Source organism: Salmo trutta, chromosome 15 (genome assembly GCF_901001165.1).
Source record: "Salmo trutta chromosome 15, fSalTru1.1, whole genome shotgun sequence".
In the NCBI taxonomy this organism is placed as follows: domain Eukaryota; kingdom Metazoa; phylum Chordata; class Actinopteri; order Salmoniformes; family Salmonidae; genus Salmo; species Salmo trutta.
The window spans coordinates 24,443,928-24,466,416 of record NC_042971.1 but is presented as its reverse complement, the minus strand read 5'-3'; the positions used below and the strand labels follow the sequence as shown (position 1 = coordinate 24,466,416).

The 22,489-nt window shown below is 41.1% G+C and overlaps 1 protein-coding gene across 5 annotated transcripts in view; it reads right to left on the bottom strand.

The window, feature by feature from the left end:
- The window catches only part of LOC115148673 (opioid-binding protein/cell adhesion molecule), a 565,009-nt gene that overhangs the window by 80,296 nt on the left and 462,224 nt on the right, over positions 1-22,489 (bottom strand). For all 5 annotated transcript variants that reach the window (XM_029690769.1, XM_029690768.1, XM_029690770.1 and 2 more), the window contains one exon: positions 19,502-19,734. In XM_029690769.1, coding sequence (XP_029546629.1) covers positions 19,502-19,734 — 233 coding nt within the window. The remainder of the gene's footprint in view (positions 1-19,501; positions 19,735-22,489) is intronic.

The following is a 22,489-nucleotide window of genomic DNA, read 5'->3' as shown; positions in this document are numbered from 1 at the left end:
GTTGAGGTGGACATTGTTTTTTGTTCATAGCCTGTTTGGATTTGTTGGACATAGGAATAAAACACCCTACAACGCATCTTTGGTCTCCTGCGCCTGACTTCACCCCCATCACTCTAGTGAGCCTTGACAGCCGTTCTGTACCTTATGGACTCTGATCTGGATTACTGACCTCTGCCTGCCCTTGACCTGTCGTTTTGCCTGCCCCCTGTTCTAGTAATAAACTTATGTTACTTCGACACCGTCTGCATCTGGGTCTTCTCCTAACATGGTTAACACCTCAGATACAGTGTAAACATTCTGACAGGACCCAGAGTATGCCTTTATCTGCAATTAATTGAATTTGTTTTGTAAAAACAGCTGTGTTAAACTACCTCTGAGCAAGGGAGCTCATTCCAGCTTCTAACCCCTCTCTATCTCTCTCAAAACAATGATAAAATACAAATGATCTTGAACCACAAAATACATAAAGATTGTTATTAACCTTTCTTTTCGGCTATTAGATAATCGCCATACCTATCAAATGTTGTTTTAATATAATAATAATGCCGTTTGACTTTTTTAACTGGCCAGACTGAAATTATTATTATTATACTTTTTCCCCTTTATTTTCCCCTAACCCTACCCCTTTTCCCTAATTGGAGTAAATTAATGGACAACAATACTTAGGCTTCTACTTCTAGCTAAAACATACAGTACCAGTCTGGACACACCTACTCATTCAAAATCAAATCAAATTTTCTTTGTCACATGTGCCGAATATAACAGGTGTAGACCTTAAAGTGAAATGCTTACTTACAAGCCCTTAACCAACAATGCAGTTTTAACAATTAAGGAGCAACAATAAAATAACAGTAGGGAGGCTATATACAGGGGGTTCCGGTACAGAGTCAATGTGGCTCAGTTGGTAGAGCATGGTGTTTGCAATGCCAGCATGGTGTGTGCAATGCCATGGTTGTGGGTTCAATTCCCACAGGGATTTTTTTTTTTGTAAATAAAAATAAAAAATGCATGAAATGATATGTATGCATCCACTACTGTAAGTCGCGTCTGCTAAATGACAAAAATTTAAATGTTATCTGTAGGTAGAGGTAAAGTGACTATGCATGGATAATAAACAGAGTAGCAGCAGCGTAAATATGGGGGGTGTGGTGGGGACAATGCAAATAGTCAGAGTAGCCATTTGATTAACTGTTCAAGAGTCTTATGGCTTGGAGGTAGAAGCTGTTAAGAAGCCTTTTTGACCTAGACGGCAAGCTCTCTGGTACAGCTTGCCGTGGGGTAGCAGAGCGAACAGTCTGTGACTAGGGTGGCTGGAATCTTTGGCAATTTGTTGGGCCTTCCTCCGACACCGCCTGGCATAGTGGTCCTGGATGGCAGGAAGCTTGACCCCAGTGATGTACTGGGCCATACGCACTACCCTCTGTAGTGCCTTGCGATCGGAGGCCGAGCAGTTGCCACACCAGGCGGTAATGCAAACAGTCAGGATGCTCTCGATGGTGCAGCTGTTGGTGATGTTGACACCAAGGAACTTGAAGCTCTCAACCTGCTCGGTCCTCCTTTTTCTGTAGTCCACAATCAACTCCTTTGTCTTGATCACATTGAAGGAGAGGTTGTTATCCTGGCACCACCCTGCCAGGTCTCTGACCTCATCCCTATAGGCTGTCTCATCGTTGTCGGTGATCAGGCCTACCACTGTTGTGTCGTCGGCAAAATAAATTAACTTTTAACAAGGCACACCTGTTAATTGAAATGCATTCCTGGTGACTACCTCATGAAGCTGGTTGAGAGAATGTCAAGAGTGTGCAAAGCTGTCATCAAGGCAAAGGGTGGCTACTTTGAAGAATCTAAAATCTAAAATATATTTTGATATTTTTAACACTTTTACTACATTATTCCATATGTGCTATTTCATAGTTGTGATGTCTTCACTATTATTCTACAATGTAGGAAATAGTAAAAATAAAGAAATACCCTGGAATGAGTAGGTGTGTCCAAACTTTTGACTGGTACTGTACTATATACACTGTACGGACACAGTATATTTTAGTCTCACCCTTCAGCTACCCTCATCCCCTCCCATCTACCTCTGAAAACCATCCCGTTTTTATTCCTAATTGCCATATATTTTGCTGTGATATTTCACAAATGTTCTGAACCTTTCTATTCTCATAGTTTCTACAGATTATAAATTAACGATAAACATTTGTGCTAAGAGTAATTTTGATCGATTGGTTATGACTTTTCAAATCACCCAGAAGTGCTATTCGAAGAGTTAGCTTCAGGTAAATGTTGCAGTTCTTCAGCCATTCCTGAACCTGCGACCAAAAACGAGTCACACAAAACTGAAAGAGCGAACCATCGCATTTAACCATGGCAAGGTGACTGTGAATATGGCTGAATACAAACAGTGTAGTTATTCCCTCCGTAAGGCAATCAAACAGGATAAATGTCAGTACAGAGACAAAGTGGAGTCGCAATTCAACTGCTCAGACACGAGACGTATGTGGCAGTGTCTACAGACAATCACGGACTACGAAGAGAAACCAGCCACATCTTGCTTCCGGACAAGCTAAACACCTTCTTCGCCCGCTTTGAGGATAACGCAGTGCCACCGACGCGGCCTGCTACCAAGGACTGTGGGCTCTCCTTCTCCGTAGCCTGTTCTCTCTACTCCCGCATGGCAAGCGGTACCGGAGTGCCAAGTCTAAGACAAAAAGGCTTCTCAACAGTTTTTACCCCCAAGCCATAAGACTCCTGAACAGGTAACCAAATGGTTACCCGGACTATTTGCATTGTGTGCTACTCTCTGTTAATCTTATACGCATAGTCACTTTAACCATACCTACATGTACATACTACCTCAATAAGCCTGACTAACCGGTGTCTGTATATAGCATTGCTACTGTTATTTTCAAATGTCTTTTTACTGTTGTTTTATTTCTTTACTTACCTACACACACACACACACACACACACACACACACACACACACACACACACACACACACACACACACACACACACACACACACACACACACACACACACACACACATTTTTTTCGCACTATTGGTTAGAGCCTGTAAGTAAGCATTTCACTGTAAGGTCTACTACACCTGTTGTATTTGGCGCACGTGACAAATAAACTTTGATTTGATTTGAGTAAGACATTTAAGCGTGTTAACACTCGCAAGGCTGGCGTCCCAGACGGCATTCCTAGCCGCGTCCTCAAAGCATGCGCAGACCAGCGGGCTGGAGTGTTCACGGACATATTTAATCTCTCCCTATCCCAGTCTGCGGTCCCCACATGCTTCAAGATGGCCACCATTGTTCCTGTACCCAAGAAAAGAAAGGTAACTGAACTAAATGTCTATCGCACTGTAGCACTCATTTCTGTCATCATGAAGTGCTTTGAGAGGCTAATTAAGGATCAGTTGACCTCTACCTTACCTGACACCCTAGACCCACTTCAATTTGCTTACCGCCCTAATAGATCCACAGACAGTGCAATCGCCATCGCACTGCACACTGCACACCTCCCTATCCCATCTGGACGAGGAATACCCATGTAAGAATGCTGTTCATTGACTACAGCTCAGCACTCAACACCATAGTACCATCCAAGTTCATCATTAAGCTCAGGGCCCTGGGTCTGTGCAACTGGGTCCTGGACTTCACTGCCCACAGGTTGTGAAGGTAGGAAACAACACCTCCACTTCTCTGATCCTCAACACAGGGGCCCCACAAGGGTGCGTGCTCAGCCCCCTACTGTACTCCCTGTTCACCAATGACTGCGTTGCCACGCATGCCTCCAACTCAATCATCACATTTTCAGATTCCACAACAGTAGTAGGCCTGATTTAACAACAATGATGAGGCAGCCTACAGGGAGGAGGTGAGGCCCTGGTAGAGTGGTGCCAGGAAAATAACCTCTCGCTCAACATCAACAAAACAAAGGAGCTGATCATGGACTCCAGGAAACAGTAGTGTGAGCACGCCCATATCCACATCGACTGGACCGCAGTGGAGAATGTGGAAAACTTCAAGTTCCTCGGCGTACACATCACTGACGATCTGAAATGGTCCACCCACACAGACAGAGTTGTGAAGAAGGTTCAACCACGCCTCTTCTGAAGAAATTTGGCTTGGCCCCTAAAACCCTCAAACATTTACAGATGCACAATTGAGAGCATCCTGTTGGGCTGGATCACCGCCTGGTACGGCACCACCCTCAGGGCTCCCCAGAGGGTGGTGCGGTCTGCCCAATGCATGACCGGGGGCAAACTACCTGCCCTACAGGACACCTACAGCACTCGATGTCACAGGAAGGCCAAAAAGATCACCAAGGACAACAACCACCCAAGCCACTGACTGTTCACACCTCTATCATCCAGAAGGCGAGATCAGTACAGGTGCATCATAGCCTGGTGCCTCTCTAGGTTTCTTCCTAGGTTTTGGCCTTTCATGGGAGTTTTTCCTAGCCACCATGCTTCTACACCTGCATTGCTTGCTGTTTGGGGTTTTAGGCTGGGTTTCTATACAGCACTTTGAGATATCAGCTGATGTAAGAAGGGCAATATAAATACATTTGATTTGATTTAATGATCAAATCTGGGACTGAGAGAGTGAAAAAAAGATTCTATCTTTAGAACCTGTTGAGGATCTTATCCCGATCTTATCCCGGTATTGGGATTCATTGTCATGTGACCATGGCGGGGAATTCAAAACTGCAAGAGTAATCATTTCAAAAAATCAAATAATCAACTATTTTCCTCCATTTGAAAGATATATCTCCTAAATCTAACCACGCTGTCCGATTTTCAGAGGCATTACGGAGAATGCATAAAGTTAGGTTATGTGAGGAGAGTACATTGACAATAGCTGCGTGTAATGTTTAGCCAATTCAAAGAAGGGCATCAACAGACAGAAAACTAACTAGAATTATGCACTTACCTTTGACAATCTGCATCAGATGACACTCATAGGACATTATGTTATACAATACATGCATTTTTAGTTCCATCAAGTTCATATTTATATCCAAAAACAGCATTTACAGTCGCGGTGAAATTCAGAATTTTTTTCGGCTCGAATGCACCCAGTGAATCCAGCATTGCAAATCACGGAATTACTATTCGAAAACATTGGTAAATTATAATATTGTCATTCAAAGAATAATATATTATCATCTCGTAATTGCTACCGAATGGCCAGATCTCAAAATAACTTTACTGGGAAATCACATTTTGCATAAACTGGGTACTATGCTAACAACAATAAGCTATATGCTAAGCTAAGCTAAGCTATACCGTTAGCATTAGCATCATCTAATATCGATAATAACATTCTAAATATCCCCTTACCTTTGATTATCTCCATCAGAAGGCGCTGCCAGAGATCCCAGGTCCAGAACAAATGTGGTTTCTTTTGACAAAGTTCATAATTTATGTCCAAATAGTTAGCGTTCAGTAGGCTCCCACAAAATGAGGTGGGCAGTGTAAAGTCACGTCGAAAAGCTAAAGAAAACCTAGTAAATAATCTATTTACGTTTGTTTAAACATGTCAAACGTTGTTCATCATTAATCTTTTGGTCCATTTTTAACGTGAAACATCAGTAAACATCAGTAATATTTTCACACAACCTATCAAGTGTCTAGAATAAACGATAATGACAAAGGCACTCTTCTCAGATTCATGCGCAGGCGCAAAAAATGAAGTGATGACGTGTCAACTTGTAAGCTTTCTTATTCGGTCTGTATTCATCACAGATGCTTCCAACAACTTTCTAAAGATCGTTGACATCTAGTGGAAGCAGTAGGAGTTGCGAACTGAATCCTTTCTCACTGTGGTATCTTTAAAACAATGACACTAAATAGTACAGTCACAAAATTCTCTTTTTTTTAAATCTATTTTTCACAGGTTTTTGCCTGCAATATGAGTTTTGTTATACTTACAGACACCATTCAAACTGTTTTAGAAAATTCAGAGTGTTTTCTATCCGAATGTGTTAATAATATGCATATCCTAGCTTCTGAGTTGGTGTAGGAGGCAGTTAAAAATTGCCACATATTTTTTTCAAAATTCTCAATACTGCCCCCGTGGCCCATAGAGGTTAAATAGCCATCACTAGCTGGCTTCCACCCGGTTACACAACATTGCATCTTTGAGGCAGCTGCCCTATATACATAGACTTGGAATCACTGGCCACTTTAATAATGGAACACTAGTCACTTTAATAATGTTAAAATAATGTTTACATACTGCTTTACTCATATCATTTGTGTATATACTGTGTTCTATTCTATTCTACTGTATTTTAATCAATGCCACTCTGACATTGCTGTCACCTCCTGACCAGTAAAAGGGGTTATTTGTTATTGTAGTTTTGGTCAGGGCGTGGCTGGGGGTCTTTGGTTTGTGTGTTTCGGGGTTTTTGGTTTATGTTCTAGATTATCTATTTCTATGTGTTATCTAGCTTGTCTATTTCTATGTTAGTTTTGTCAATGACCTCCAATTAGAGGCAGCTGGTTGTTGTTATCTCTGATTGGAGGTCATATTTAGTTGTGTCTGTTTTCACTTGTGTTTGTGGGTGGTTGTTTCCAGTATAGTCTGTGCACCTTATTGGACTGTTTTCGTCGTTTGTTTTGTTTAAGTGTTTTTTCTTTATAAAATAAAGAAGATGATACATATACTCTCTGCATTTTGGTCCACTCCTTACGACGACCGTTACAATTGCTCAATCTAATATTTATATATTTCTTAATTCCATTCTTTTACTGTTAGATTGTGTGTATTGCTGTGAATCATTTTTAGATACTACTGCACCGTTAGAGCTAGGAACACAAGCATTTCGCTACACCTGCAAAAACATCTGCTAAATATGTGTATGTGACCAATGAAATTTGATTTGTAATGGAGTGTCACATAACTCCACCAGTCCTATTTATGATGTCATTTACAAAGATTATACTGTGTGTGTGTGTGTGTGTGTGTGTGTGTGTGTGTGTGTGTATATATACATATATAACATTTTTTATAATGTTTGTTTTTATCAATTACTAATATTTAAGTTTAACCATAATATTTATTGTGTTATTTGTTCTGTCTTTTCTGGTCTTTTACACTGAAATTGCAACCAGCTTTCTATGGCTTATTTTAGAAATAGAGATATTTTGGAGATGTTGTAATCTGCCAGAGAACCAGTTCGGATTTAAGTATAGTTTTAGTATGACTAAAGCCTTTAGTAAGAGGTCCAATGCATTAATATTTAGTAATTTCTGCCCTCAGAATTCATTATATAAATAGGCCTGTCTTGCTGTTCCAAATAAAATGTAATATTTTTTTGCTCATAATTAAAAAAACAAGTCGTTAGGCAGAGGTAGGGCCATAAGTAAATACGTAAACTGGGATATGACTAAAGAGTTAATCAGGGTAATTTTTCCACAAATAGACTTGTTGGCATCAACTAGAGGCCCTGCAAAGAAAGGGTTATTCTGCTGATGTGCCTGTTACACAACACACAATTTTGTACAAAGATTCTGCCATCTAGAACAGTTTCAATGCAGAGTTATATATATATATTTTTGGCCTCTTGTGCCATAATATGACAAGGAATGCATGTATAGTAAAGACACATCTATAGTCCACGCTTTATTTTATGGATATTGGCATTGTGTCTAGTAGCCCGGAGGCAAAACAAGACTAGGAGAGAGGATTGTGAATATGTCAACAGCTACAGTATATTAGCTCTGGAAGGTATATAGCGCTAGAGGCAGCAAAATTAGCACTTGGCAACGTTGATGGTCTGGGGAGTCTTTGATTAGGACCGCCAGCGTTGCATCGCTCTAAAATGGTAATGATCTCATCGTTATCTGATCACACCTGTATCTACGGGTCAAGCCATTGGATGTCAGTCAGTCAGTTGAGGATCGCTAAACACAGCTCTTATACATATTCAATCATTCTCATTAACAACTAAGACATGGTTATTATAAAATAGCAGCGGCTTGTTTTGGCAGATGATAAAGTTGAATACATTTCCAAATGCATTTTCAATACATTTTATTAATTTAGCAGACACTCTTATCCAGAGCGACAGGTACAGTAGTGCAATCATTTTAAGATAGTTAGGTGGGACAACTACATATCTCACTCATAAGTAATTTTTTCCTCAATAAAGTAGATATTAGCAAAGTCAGTACTAGTATGGGGGGGGGGGGGTGGGGGAGTGAAGTGCTAGTGTTAGTTCACGAAAGGCAAAACAAATGTGTGGGTGCGGGGGTGCTGTGGGATTATCTAAGATACTCTTTGAAGAGGTAGGTTTTCAGATGTTTTCGGGAAGATGGGGCAGGACTCTGCTGTCCTAGCTTCAGGGGGAATCTGGTTCCACCATTCCACCAATTTTGACTGGGCTGAGCAGGAGCTTCCCTCCCGTAGGGGTGGGAGGAGCAAGAGACCAGAGGTGGCAGAAAGGAGTACTAGAAAGCGTACCTTTTGTGTACACAATACAGTAAACATTCTGTTGTGGGCTTCAAAGCGCACACGCATATATACATTTATTTTACTAAAACTTTAGTGGAAAATGATGTCGCTGCTTCATGTTGACAAGACATATTGATAAATAGCCGAATGTCAAAACAGTTTTAAAGTGTCCAAATCAATAACCAATATGCAGAAACAGTTTGTGATATATTGAAAACATAAACATAAAATGTACTGTCTACACATACATGTGCAACAATAGTAACTCATTTCACTTGAATTTTTTAAAACAAGCATCTTATAAACTGCACATGCACCAAAAACCCTGTAGTGTTGTTAAGTGACAATCACTCATCGATTGGGGGAGGGGGGGATGCGCTGTTGAAACTACCACCACTCAAAAAACACATGGTAACTGGATATAGGGGGGAGATTAAATTGCACGTCCTGTTAAAATGACCACAGCTCAAAAACCACACAGAATCTGGGAATAATGTGTACATCACTGGTTAGAGGGCAATTTGTAGAAGACAGCTACCTACATTTTGAAGTGTTGCATTTTGATTCAAGTGGGTTGCCAACACGGTAAGTGTAAAGCAACACTTTTTTTGTTAATCACTTCCATTGATATCACGCTGAAATCAATAGAACAGGGAGCAAACATTTGGGGTGTAGAGATGTTTAAACAAACACTATTCAAAGGCCTCACTGATGTTTGGAATAACCTATACATGGTTGGTTAGATGAACATTTGTACAAGGCTTCATCTATATTTTGGAATGGTGGATGTTGATATCGGGAGGCTGCCATCATGGAAAAGGGAACAAACAACTTTTTCTGTTAACTTCAACGAATCACAACCCGCCATAGGAACAGTGAAAACGGTTGTCTGCCATTTAAGTGTAACCCTCTCACCAGGCTCGAATATGACTCTCACAATATTAACTTATGCAGAGTATCTCAGCAGCATGGGATGTTAGGTGAGAAGGACATCTCCAATAAGCAGCGCCTTCTGATGGAGATAATCAAAGGTAAGGGGATATTTAGAATGTTATTATCGATATTAGATGATGCTAATGCTAACGGTATAGCTTAGCTTAGCATATAGCTTATTGTTGTTAGCATAGTACCCAGTTTATGCAAAATGTGATTTCCCAGTAAAGTTATTTTGAGATCTGGCCATTCGGTAGCAATTACGAGATGATAATATATTATTCTTTGAATGACAATATTATAATTTACCAATGTTTTCGAATAGTAATTCCGTGATTTGTAATGCTGGATTCACTGGGAGCATTCGAGCCGAAAAAAATTCTGAATTTCACCGCGACTGTAAATGCTGTTTTTGGATATAAATATGAACTTGATGGAACTAAAAATGCATGTATTGTATAACATAATGTCCTATGAGTGTCATCTGATGCAGATTGTCAAAGGTAAGTGCATAATTCTAGCTAGTTTTCTGTCTGTTGATGCCCTTCTTTGAATTGGCTAAACATTACACGCAGCTATTGTCAATGTACTCTCCTCACATAACCTAACTTTATGCATTCTCCGTAATGCCTCTGAAAATCGGACAGCGTGGTTAGATTTAGGAGATATATCTTTCAAATGGAGGAAAATAGTTGATTATTTGATTATTTGAAATGATTACTCTTGCAGTTTTGAATTCCCCGCCATGGTCACATGACAATGAATCCCAATACCGGGATTAGATCCTGCCCCCTGGCCTCAACAGGTTTTAACAACATTACAGGTTAGGAGCAATTCAATTATCTTTTAAATATATAACCAATTAATTATAACAAATAAACTCAATACCTGGTTCAAACAAGGGTATTACATAAGTAATAGTTTGACTTTCAAATCAGTGTATTGGTGTGTGGCCAGCTACTTGTATAGAGAGCCCAACCCGAAATATCTGTTCGATTTGAGAAAGAAAATGATAGCTGTGTTCTAAGTCCTATGACCCCCCCCCCCCCCAACACGTATTACAAAATTAACTGTACAAAACCAAAGATGTTCATCTGTTTTAAGCAACTGATCTTGTATCATCGTGTTAACTATAGGATGTGTAATTCCCCCTAATTCTATGTGGTCAAATACATTTACATTTAACATTTTAGTCATTTCGCAGTTGCTCTTATCCAGAGTGCATACATTTTCAAACTTTTTTTCATACTGGTCAGCTTGTGTATTGTAGTAACACATGTGTCCACATCATGGAAAGTAGCTTAATATACACTACCGTTCAAAAGTTTGGGATCACTTGAAAATGTCCTTGTTTTTGAAAGAAAAACACATTTTTTTGTCCTGCCTAGAAGGCCAGCATTCCGGAGTCGCCTCTTCACTGTTGACGTTGAGACTGGTGCTCTGCGGGTACTATTTAATGAAGCTGCCAGTTGAGGACTTGTGAGGCATCTGTTCTATTCTACACTCCTTTCTATTCTGCTTAGAGCCAGTTTGTGCTGTTCTGTGAAGGGAGTAGTACACCACGTTGTACGAGATGTTCAGTTTCTTGGCAATTTCTCGCATGGAATAGCCTTCATTTCTCAGAACAAGAATAGACTGATGCGTTTTAGAAGAAAGTTCTTTGTTTCTGGCCATTTTGAGCCTATAATCGAACCCATAAATGCTGATGCTCCAGATACTCAACTAGTCTAAAGAAGGCCGGTTTTATTGCTTTCTTTAATCTGCACAACAGTTTTCAGCTCTGCTAACATAATGATCAATTAGCTTTTTTTTAATTATCAACTTGGATTAGCTAACACAATGTGCCATTGGAACACAGGAGTGATGGTGCTGATAATGGGCCTCTACGCCTATGTAGATATTCCATAAAAAAATCTGCCGTTTCCAGCTACAATAGTCATTTACAACATGAACAATGTCTACACTGCATTTCTGATCAATTTGATGTTATTTTAATGGACAAAAAAAAATTGATTTTCTTTCAAAAACAAGGACATGTTGCTCCCCCTCGCTGACACCTCCCCATTGCTTCCCTCCCACATGTGACTTTTTCCCTCCGTTCCTCTTTGCCTTTTATTAGAGTTTACACATTTACAAATGTAAATACACATGCACAGTCGCCTGATAGGAGCACACTCAATTAAAGCACACAGAGATCTGAAAACTACAATGTCAGATTATGATCAGCGAGGTTTGAGAAGACATCGACTATTCATGTTGAAAACCCACATAAGAAGACTGACTGCGATGACTATGCTGTGAAACAAATTACGCCCTATTCCCCATGTAGTGCCCTATTTTAACCTGGACCTTGGTCAAAAGTAGTGCACTAATAGGGAATAGGGTGCCATTTGGAATGAAGCATGACGACAATAACTCTCTCTGATAAATTATTCCAAAAAGTCTGTTCTAACGAGCACATCCTACTCCCAACACAGTAGCAAGCATCCCTCTCTGAAGTAGAAATCTAACAGCTCTCTCCACTTATGAGGATATGTTTCACCACACAACTTCATTTTTTTTTTTAATATCTAGAAACCCAGAGGGTTAGCCAATAGCCAACTACTCCTACTGTCTGAGTCATGGGCTGGCAGTTTCATTCTTTTGGCAGTTATCACCAAGCACTAAAGTAAAACAACTATTTTTCATGGTGCATTTTGTCAAAATGAAAGGTTCCAAGTGTAATCTAGTGCTGTACCTGTGCAGCAAAGACATTTGAACATACTCTTTTTTTTAACAAACTGCGTTTTTTGGCAGAAATGCCTTCTGGAACATGTGAACTTTCATGTGCCTTAATAACAAACTTGTATGCCATCTGTTAATACACAAGCCTAGTTGGTTTAGCCAGAGAAAAAGGCAGCAACCTTCCAGCTAGCCATGATTGGCTGAGATGAGTTGGCTGGACATGCCGAGAGATGAGTTCGGATTGGTCTGCCACACTTCTGTCTATTTGAGCTGGTCAGTATGTGTAGGTAATCCTGTCTAACGCGGTTAAAAAAAAAATGTTGCATTGTAGAACTGCATAAGTGTTGCTCTCCACTTTCTGGATGACCGAGTTTTGAAATCAGTGGAATTAGAGCATGATGGCTAAGGAGATGGAGAAAACACCTGTCTCCGGGTTACATCTTCAAACTAAGGGCAACCATGTCAACCGTGACAGAGAGGGAGAAGTGTCCAGCCATGTATACGGGTAAGATAGACTAGCTAGCTACATTTTCACATATTACACGTTTACAATATTTGCAGAAAGTAATTTTCATTTCAAGTGAAAGTGTACTGTTAGCTAGCTAGCTAATGTTAGCTGGCTCGCTAGCTAATGTCACGTGTATGATCTCTGTAGTCATATTATTATTTTCTCAGAGCCATTTGCTTTGCTAGTTATAGTCTAATGTTAGCTAGCTAACATTGAACCTGGTTGGTTAGCTTCCTGCAGATTCATGCGGGGTAGTAATGAGTTGGGATTATGGTTCAGTAATATCTGACAAGTAATATGTAACAATTTCACAACAATACACACAAATCTAAAGTCAATGGAATTAAGAATATATAAATATTTGGGTGAGCAATGTCAGAGCGGCATAGACTATGATACAGTAGGATAAAATACAGTATATACATATGAGATGAGTAATGCAAAATATGTTAACATTATTAAAGTGACTAGTGTTCCATTATTAAAGTGGCCAGGGATTTCAAGTCTATGTATATAGGGCAGCAGCCTCTTATGTGCTAGTGATGGCTATTTAACAGTCTGATGGCCTTGAGATAGAAGCTGTTTTTCAGTCTCTCGGTCCCAGCTTTGATGCACCTGTACTGACCTTGCCTTCTGGATGATAGAGGGGTGAACAGGCAGTGGCTCGGGTGGTTGTTGTGCTTGATGATATTTTTTGCCTTCCTGTGACATCGGGTGCTGGAGGTGTCCTGGAGGTCAGGTAGTTTGACCCCAGTGATGCGTTGGGCAGACCACAGCACCCTCTGGAGAGCCCTGCGGTTGCGGGCGGTACAGTTGCCATACCAGGTGGTGATACAGCCCGACAGGATGCTCTCAATTGTGCATCTGAAAAAGTGTGTGAGTTTTAGGTGCCAAGCTGATTTTTTTTCAGCCTGTGTCGTTTGCGAACTTGATGATTGAGTTGGAGGTGTGCATGGCCACACAGTCATGGGGGAACATGGAGTACAGGAGGGGGCTGAGCCCGCATCCTTGTGGGTGATGAACAGTATTCTTACATAGGTATTCCTCTTGTCCACATGTGATAGGGCAGTGTGTAGTGCGATGGCGATTGCATCGTCTGTGGATCTGTTGTGGTAGCACTCTCGTCTGAGTGTGCTAGAGCGCAGAATAACTGACGAATTTACGAACGCTTAACACCCGTGAATATGGCCGGTGTCAGTAAACGTTGGAAAAAAAACGTAAATTGTTGCCAGCAGCAGAGTTGCAGTCACAAACGCTCTGGATAAAAATAAAAACAGCCAAACCAGCTCTGCTAGGGCGAGTAAAATGGTCAGAGTGAGCTGTTCTCTCATTTGTGTTTGGAAGTAGCTAGCCAAAGGTCATCCTGTCACGATTCTCTAAAGCTGAACCCAGAAGCCGACCAGGACAAGGTGAGTAAAATGAAGTTGAGTATTTATTTACAGAGTCAAGGAGAATGACTGTAGACAGAGTAAACGGAGGTGAGTAACCGGTAAAAAGTACAGAACAACAAAACTAACTCTAGTGACTTGAGGCTGATACGCTGACAAAACATACTGTTCATTGCTAACGATCCGGCAGGGAATGGATGTCAGGTCAGAGCTTATAAAGTGAAGAGGTGATGATCAGGACCAGGTGTGCAGATCGCTGATGAGATGCAGGTGTGGGTAATCGAGAGATCTCCCGCCTAGCTCCGTCGCCTGGCAACCAGACAGGGTGCGTTCAGGAACCTCAGGAAACAGACTCCAAAAGAGAAAACAGTCAGCTCAGGCAGAAAACAGATTCAGGAAGCGGGATTCATGACACATCCAGTTATCTTGGGTGCTTGACTGATGTTGTTAGGACAGAACTCTCAGATCAACCCTTAAAGAGATGGGTGGGGCTAAAGCTTTAGAGGGTGTGAATGATACTCAATGGGTGTAGTAGACAAAGAAGAGCTCTCCAGTAGGTCCAAAACATTTCAAGGTCATTTCCTCAAAAGTGAGATTTCAAGTTTATCAGCTTTCAAAGCAGAATTACTTTCCCTTTGTTCCTCAACTATAGTGTATAGCTCTGTGTCTCTACTTTTATCCAATGTTAAAAACACAATTTCAAATTTTGCTACATAAGACTGAATCGAGCCGGTTTGTCACATATGCAATACCCTTTCTGTCACCGCCTGATCTGTTTCACCTGTCCTTGTGATTGTCTCCACCCCTCCAGTGTCGCTGATTTTCCCCAGTGTATTTATCCCTGTGTTTCCTGTCTCTCTGTGCCTTGACCACAAGCCTGTCTGCCACTCTGTACCTCCTGGACTCTGATCTGGTTTTGACCTTTTTGCCTGTCCAAGACCATTCTCTTGCTTACCCCTTTGGATTAATACACATTGTAAGACTCCAACCATCTGCCTCCTGTGTCTGCATTTGGGTCTCGCCTTGTGCCTTGATACATGCAGGTAATATTGTGGAACTGGAAACAGACACCACAGGAGCTTTCTAGAGTTCATGATTCAATCTCTTGAAAAACCCTAGCCCCAGAGAACACCTAGCCCCTATAGCCCCTATGCACCTGTGTAGATCTGAGAAGACTAAATACTGTAGGTGTAAGCAATATTGCACCAAAGAACATCCAAGATCACTGTCCTAAAACTCCCCATAACATCATCATAAACCAAGCCTCAGAAAAGCCTTAATTTGCACCTATACCGGTATTCTGCATCATACCATTTTTTGCCCCCCTTTAAGGCTCACAGCGGTTTTTAAATCTAATTTCCATCAAAGCTGGGAGAAAAGGAAGTTTCAAGCTATTAGAGAACATAGAGTGTGGGTTCTAGAATTATTGGATCCCTTGATAAAGGTGAGCAAGAAAGACTGTATAAAATACTGAGTCACATGGTCATATGACATGAAAATAGATCTCTTTGGCCACGCACACCAGATTTGGGTTTGGCCTTCGAAAGAACAATGCACATGCAGAAAATACCTAATTCCTACTGTAAAATATGGTTATGGTCCTCTGATGTTATGGGGATATTTTGCTCCCACTGATCCTGGGGCCCTTGTTAAGGACAACGGCATCATGAACTTTACCAAGTACCTGGGCATTTTAGTCAAAAACATGGTTGCCTCTGCCAGGAAGCTCAAACTTGGCCGCAAGTGAGTCTTCCAGCAAGACAATAACCCCAGACACACATCAAAATCCAGAAAGAAATGTTTAAATGACCACAAAATTACCTGAATCCCATTGAAAACCTGTGGTTTGAATTGAAGAGGGCAGTCCACAAGCGCAGACGAGGGATATGAAGGATCTGGAAAGATTCTGTTTGGAGGAATGGTCTAAGATCCCTCCCAATGTTTTATCCAATCTCATAAAACGTTTCAGAAAAAGGTTCAGCGTCATTATCCTCACAAGGGAAAGGTGCTAGAGTATTGAAAACAGGGATGTCAATCATTTTGACCCCTATCTTTATTATTATTATTACTTGTTCAACAAAATCAATTTCCTTGAGCAATTGTATTAATATAATAATTAAAAAATAAGCATACAATATAACTTAGTATTTGCATTACTTATTTTATACAGTCTTTCTTGCTCATCTTTAAGAAGGCATTCCGGACCCCACTGTACAGGCTAGCCTTGCATCTCAGCCTGCTCAGTTCTCTTCTGTTCCGCCCTAATGCTCTGGTGCTCAGCAATGACACCGCCATCAATCAAATTGCCTCAGGATCCGCTGATTAGGAAAAATATACTATCTCAGGAGTGCAATGCCGTTAATGGGGCTCAAATCAGACCATTATCCACTTCATTAGAACATATGGCTTGAACACTGTCGGTTTTAACATTAAAATATTGCTGGGGCAAACTCCATCAACAAAGCTTATATGCATTGAAGCCAGTACACTACACTGGCTACACATTGAATGCACTAATAACCAATCCCAGAAATGAGTTTTGAGCCACACACATAAACGTTATAACATTAGGGTTATGATCAGTTTATAGCTACTTTCCATATCTTTAGCTCTTATTGCATGGAAGACCACGGTAGTCGAGGATACTTTTATAGAGTAAACTAGCTAATAATCGGTCTGCAATATTGTGACACAGCGTTTGTCTGGCTGCCTGTTACAAAGGGGCCCGGTTAACAATATGCTTCATCTATTGCACAATTCCAGTTCCATTACATATATTTATAACTAACCTTTCTTCTACATGTGGTTCCATGAGTATTACAGTCTGCCATCAAACATCAACGATAAGACATGTAGCCTATAGGATATTATAGCTAGCCTACCTCAAAACAGATGTTAGCCACTGCTCCATTATGAAAACAAATCACAATTTATCGGTCGCATACACATATTTTGCAGATGTTATTGCAGGTACAGTGAAATGCTAGCTCCAACAGTGCAGTAATACATAACAATACACGCATCCGTATTACCAGTCAAAAGTTTGGACACACATACTTTTTATTTTTATAATTTTCTACATTGTAAAATAATAGTAAAGATATCTAAACTATGAAATAACACATGGAATCATGTAGTAAGCAAAAAAGTGTTAACCAAAAGTGTTAACAAGTGTTAACTATATTTCTTCAAAGAAGCCACCCTTTGCCTCGATGGTAGGGGTGGTATACAGAAGATAGCCCTATTTGGTAAAAGACCAAGTCCATATTATGGCAAGGAAAGCTCAATAAGCAAAGAGAAAGGACAGTCCATCATTACTTTAAGACATGAAGGTCTGTCAATCAGGTAAATTTCAAAACCTTTGGAAAGTTTCTTCAAGTACATGTGGACTGCCAAAGGAAAGGAAGACCCAGAGTTACCCCTGCTGCAGAGGATACGTTCATTATAGTTAAATAAATGCTTCACAGAGCTTAAATAACAGACACATCTCAATATCAACGGTTCAGAGGAGACCGTGTGAATCAGATCTTAATGGTCGAATTGGTGCAAGGAAACCACTACTAAAGGACACCAATAAGAAGAAGAGACTTGCTTAGGCTATGAAACACGAGCTATGGACATTAGACAGGTGGAAATCTATGCTTTCGTCTGATGAGTCCAAATTTTAGATTTTTGATTCCAACCGCCGTGTCTTTGTGAGACACAGAGTAGGTGAACGGATGATCTCCGATTATGTGGTTCTCACCGTGAAGCATGGAGGAGGAGGTATGATGGTGTGGGGGTGCTTTGCTGGTGTCACTGTCAGTGATTTATTTAGAATTCAAGGCACACTTAAGCAGCATGGCTACCACAGCATTCTGTAACGATACGCCATCCCATCTGGTTGGTGCTTAGTGGGACTATCATTTGTTTTTCAACAGGACAATGACCCAACACACCTCCAGGCTGTGTAAGGTCTATTTGACCAAGAAGGAGAGTGATGGAGTGATGCATCAGATGGCCTGACCTCCACAATACACCTGACCTCAACCCAATTGAGATGGTTTTGGATGAGTTGGACCGCATAGTGAAGGAAAAGCAGCCAAAAAGTGCTCAACATATGTGGGAACTCCTTCAAGACTAGTTAGTTGAGAGAATGACAAGAGTGTAAGGACAGATGCTGGAGACGAGAAGCAAGTCCAGGGAGTGAACATTTAATGAAACACGGACATGAAACAGGCGCTGGACAAGCCGGCTGAGGCGTGGGAGTCGGCTGAGGCGCGGGAGCCTGACGATCCCGCTGAGGCATGACGTGGGATGGGCCCCTGCCGAGCCAACCGAGGCAAGAAACCCTCTTGAGCCAGCTGAGGCACCCCCAGTTCCATCGGCGACGGCACCCGGACCCGTCACCAACAACAACAAAAATTATAATAATTCCCTGATGCTTCACATATTGGTGTCAGCATTCTGTAAGGACAGATGCTGGAGACGAGAAGCAAGTACAGGGAGTGAACATTTAATGAAACACGGACATGAAACAGAACACGGACAGCGTCTGGACTGGGGAAACGTAAACGACAATAATACTGACACGGGGAACCAACAGAGGAACAAACAGATATACAGTAGATGGGTCCATCAACAAAGTAAAGGAGTCTCGGTGAGTCCAATGAGCGCTGATGCGCATAATGATGGTGACAGGTGTGCGTAATGAAGGGGAGCCTGGTGCCCTCGAGCGAGAGGGAGAGAGGGAGCAGGCGTGACAAAGAGTTGTCATGAAGGCAAAGGGTAGCTACTTTGAAGAATCTAAAATATAAAATCTATTTGGATTTGTTAAACACTCTTTTGGTTACTACATGATTCCTTATGTGTTATTTCATAGTTTTGATGTCGTCACTATTATTCTACAATGTAGAAAATAGTAAAAATAAAGAAAAACCCTGTGTCCAAACTTTTGACTGGTGCTGTATATAATTGATTAGACTGTGAACGAGCACCACACGATGGATGCTTTCCATACTGTATGTTTTTACAAGTTAGGTGGAATCTACTGGGAGATTATAAAAGCTAATAAAACAAGTACACTACCAACTGCACAGATAATAATGGATGACTTAGTGAAGTGCATTCCCAGACTGGTGTTGTTCTACATGTGCTTCTCCCTTTATTTATATTTATTCATTTTTACATCCCTTCCACAGTGAAAGAGAAAGTATACCAATTTGTTTTTCTATGGGGTAATAAGAGGTTCTCATTCACTGAGGGGTATGAAGGCCAACAAATACACTAGAGAGGGAGATGCACATGCACACATATACAGTGAAAGAGCGAGAGGGAGAGCGACACAGGCACAAGCACAAAGACACACACACAGAACGCGGGAGAGAGATAGAAGAGAGACACACACACACATACTGTACATCAGACAAAATATGTTTTTTTCCATCATCCGCCCAGACTGTATCTAGATTCTAAGGCTTTGGCTTACCTTGGACGAGGATGTGCACTGACGTCGTCCTCGGTCTGCTGCTCGTCTGCACCGCGCAGATGTATGGGCCTTCATCTGTCATGTCCACGTCCTCAATCTTGATGGTGAACTCCTCCTGATTGAGTGTGACCAGGCTCACCCTGGGATCCACAGACCACTTATCCTCGCCGGCGTACAGTATACTCGACCGGTTGAGCCAGGCCGTGTGTGTGACGATGTCCCCCTGTGCGCACCTGTAGGACGAGAAAGAAAGCACATTGCCAAATCAAACACAAGGTGAAATACAAATGGAAAAGTAACCATTTGCTTTGCAGCAGGTGAGAGACCACAGCAGGCCCCATTTGCGATGTCACAGCTTTCCCTCTATGGCATTCGTCACTTTTGTTCCAGTGATGAGAGTGAGGGTGGTAGGACAGTGTCAAGGGGGGCTGTCGTGTCATGAAGGAAAAATAAGTCAGAAGTTACATGCTTGTGTAGGCTCGATATCGAATGTCGATGGCGGTCATAGCAAATGACCACAGTGCTTGTGATGCCTCTGTGGACGGATTTCTCTAGGATATCTAAGAGAACCCGACCTTTGTTGCTTTAGAAATATGTACTGCATGTGGTGCATTCAAACATCTTCTGTGAGATACAGTAAATGTCAATATCCTTTTCATCAAAGTCAAATGAACCTTAACCCATGTTCAGCTAACTTTTTGGAGGTGTTGGTCCAGGGTTATCCATGTCAAGTGTTTGACAAATTACTAATATCTATCAATAGATGACTATATTGATTATGTTAACTATGCTAAATCATATGCAATTACAGTAGGAGCTAATGGAATTTTCATAATACTCTATTTGTGGAACGCCTGGATAACCTTAGGTTTACTGTTATATGATGACTTGAAGGTCACACGAGAAGACTTACAACGTGGGTAGTGCACGTGTGTGTGTGTGTGTGTGTGTGTGTGTGTGTGTGTGTGTGTGTGTGTGTGTGTGTGTGTGTGTGTGTGTGTGTGCATGTGACGTGTGTGTGCATCTCTGCCCATGCAACTCCAATTAATGGAAAGCTGAGAACTTCCTTAGGCACTTTGCTGGAAGAGATCCAACAAAACACACTGTAACTTCTTTGGCTGATTGGCATATCTGGTCGGTCACCTTCCTTGTCCTTCATTCACGCCATTCCTTCGAAATGGGAAAAGCATAGGCATCAGTGGCGGTCAGTGCCGTTTATGATGAGGGAGGACAAAACATTTTATCACGAGCTTCGCCTTATTTCTATTGCAGCATATTGGATGAGTGTCATTCATATTCCATTCACCCAGTTCATTGTAACATTGATAGGTTTAGGCTACTACATGATATTCAAATCTTCCCTATACCCATCGTGAGATTGCTACAACCTAGCCTATGATGAAAGTTTACAACATAGGTGCACACAGGTCGAGATAAAATGTTGAGGTGACAGACAGTGGCACATTAAATACCGCCTTGCACAGTCTTGCCTGCATCTAGCTGATCTAGGGTGTAATCATTAGTCCAACAGTTTTTAAGAAACGATTTTCAACAGAATCGGCGGAATGAATACAGCCCTGATCATGCGTAAACACAGTTCACTTTCATAGCAGCCACGTTGTATTCCTTCTTTCACCTTTTCACTTAATTTGTGGACTTCAATGCACAACACATCAGCTGTATCTGACCAAGCAAAAAAAGCTTTCCAAGCCAAACCATGTCATAACTGCTACACACAACCTACATCGTTGTTCCCATATTAGCTAAAGTAACGTCCTTGTCAACATAGCTAATATAACTAATGTGTTAGTACACCCGCTACAATCATGCAGTAACGTTACAGTGTATAGTCAGTAAGCAGTTTAGCATTTACACCGTTGGGCCCCGGTGGCAATAAATGAATAAAACCAAAAGCTTACATTGACTGAGAGTTCCAGTGTTGTGTTGGATAGTCATAGCCAGCTAGCTAACATGACATCCCTCTGTTTGAGCCGGGTGGTTGAGTAGGCTAAACTAGCCATCTACATTTGCTAGCTAAATGAAACTGAAAGTGGAAAACAAATTACAAAAATGTCAATCACTCTCACTCTTGCTTCTCCTTCATTTCTGAAGAAATTACTTTGTTGAAAACTGTTCAACTATTGTCCTTCTCTCTCTTTGAGTCAACTACTTACCACAATTTATGTAATGCAGTGCTAGCTATCTGTAGCTTATGCTTTCAGTACTAGATTCTCTGATCCTTTGGTTTTTTGGACAACATGTCAGTTCATGCTGCAAGAGCTCTGATAACTTATGGAGGACATCCTCCAACCTTTCATAACTACTGTGTAAGTCTATGGAAGGCGGTAAGAACCAAGAGCCTCCTAGGTTTTGTATTGAAGTCAATGTACCAAGAGGAGGACGGAAGCTTGCTGTCCTCCAGCTACACAATGGTGCTACCCTACAGGGTGCTGTTGAGGCTACTGTAGACCTTCAATGCAAAACAGTGTGTGTTTAAATGAATTATTTGGTCACGTGAATATATTTAGTATAGTTTTAACTAAAAAGGACAACTATTTAAATATTCACTGAGGAAGATGGTCCTCCCCTTCCTCCTCTGAGCGGCCTCCACTGATAGGTATATACACGCAGTGGCAAGAAACAGTATGTGACCCCTTTGGAATTACCTGGATTTCTGCATAAATTGGTCATAACATTTGATCTGATCTTCATCTAAGTCACAACAACAGACACACACAGTCTGCTTAAACTAATAACACACAAACAATTATACATGTTTATGTCTTTATTGAACACTGTGTAAACATTCACACTGCAGGGTCGGAAAAGTATGAACCCTTGGATTTAATAACTGGTTGACCTTTGGCAGCAATAACCTCAACCAAACGTTTTCTGTAGTTGTGGATCAGACCTGTATAATGGTCAGTATACATTTTGGACCATCCTCTTTACAAAACTGTTTCAGTTCAGCAATATTCTTGGGATGTC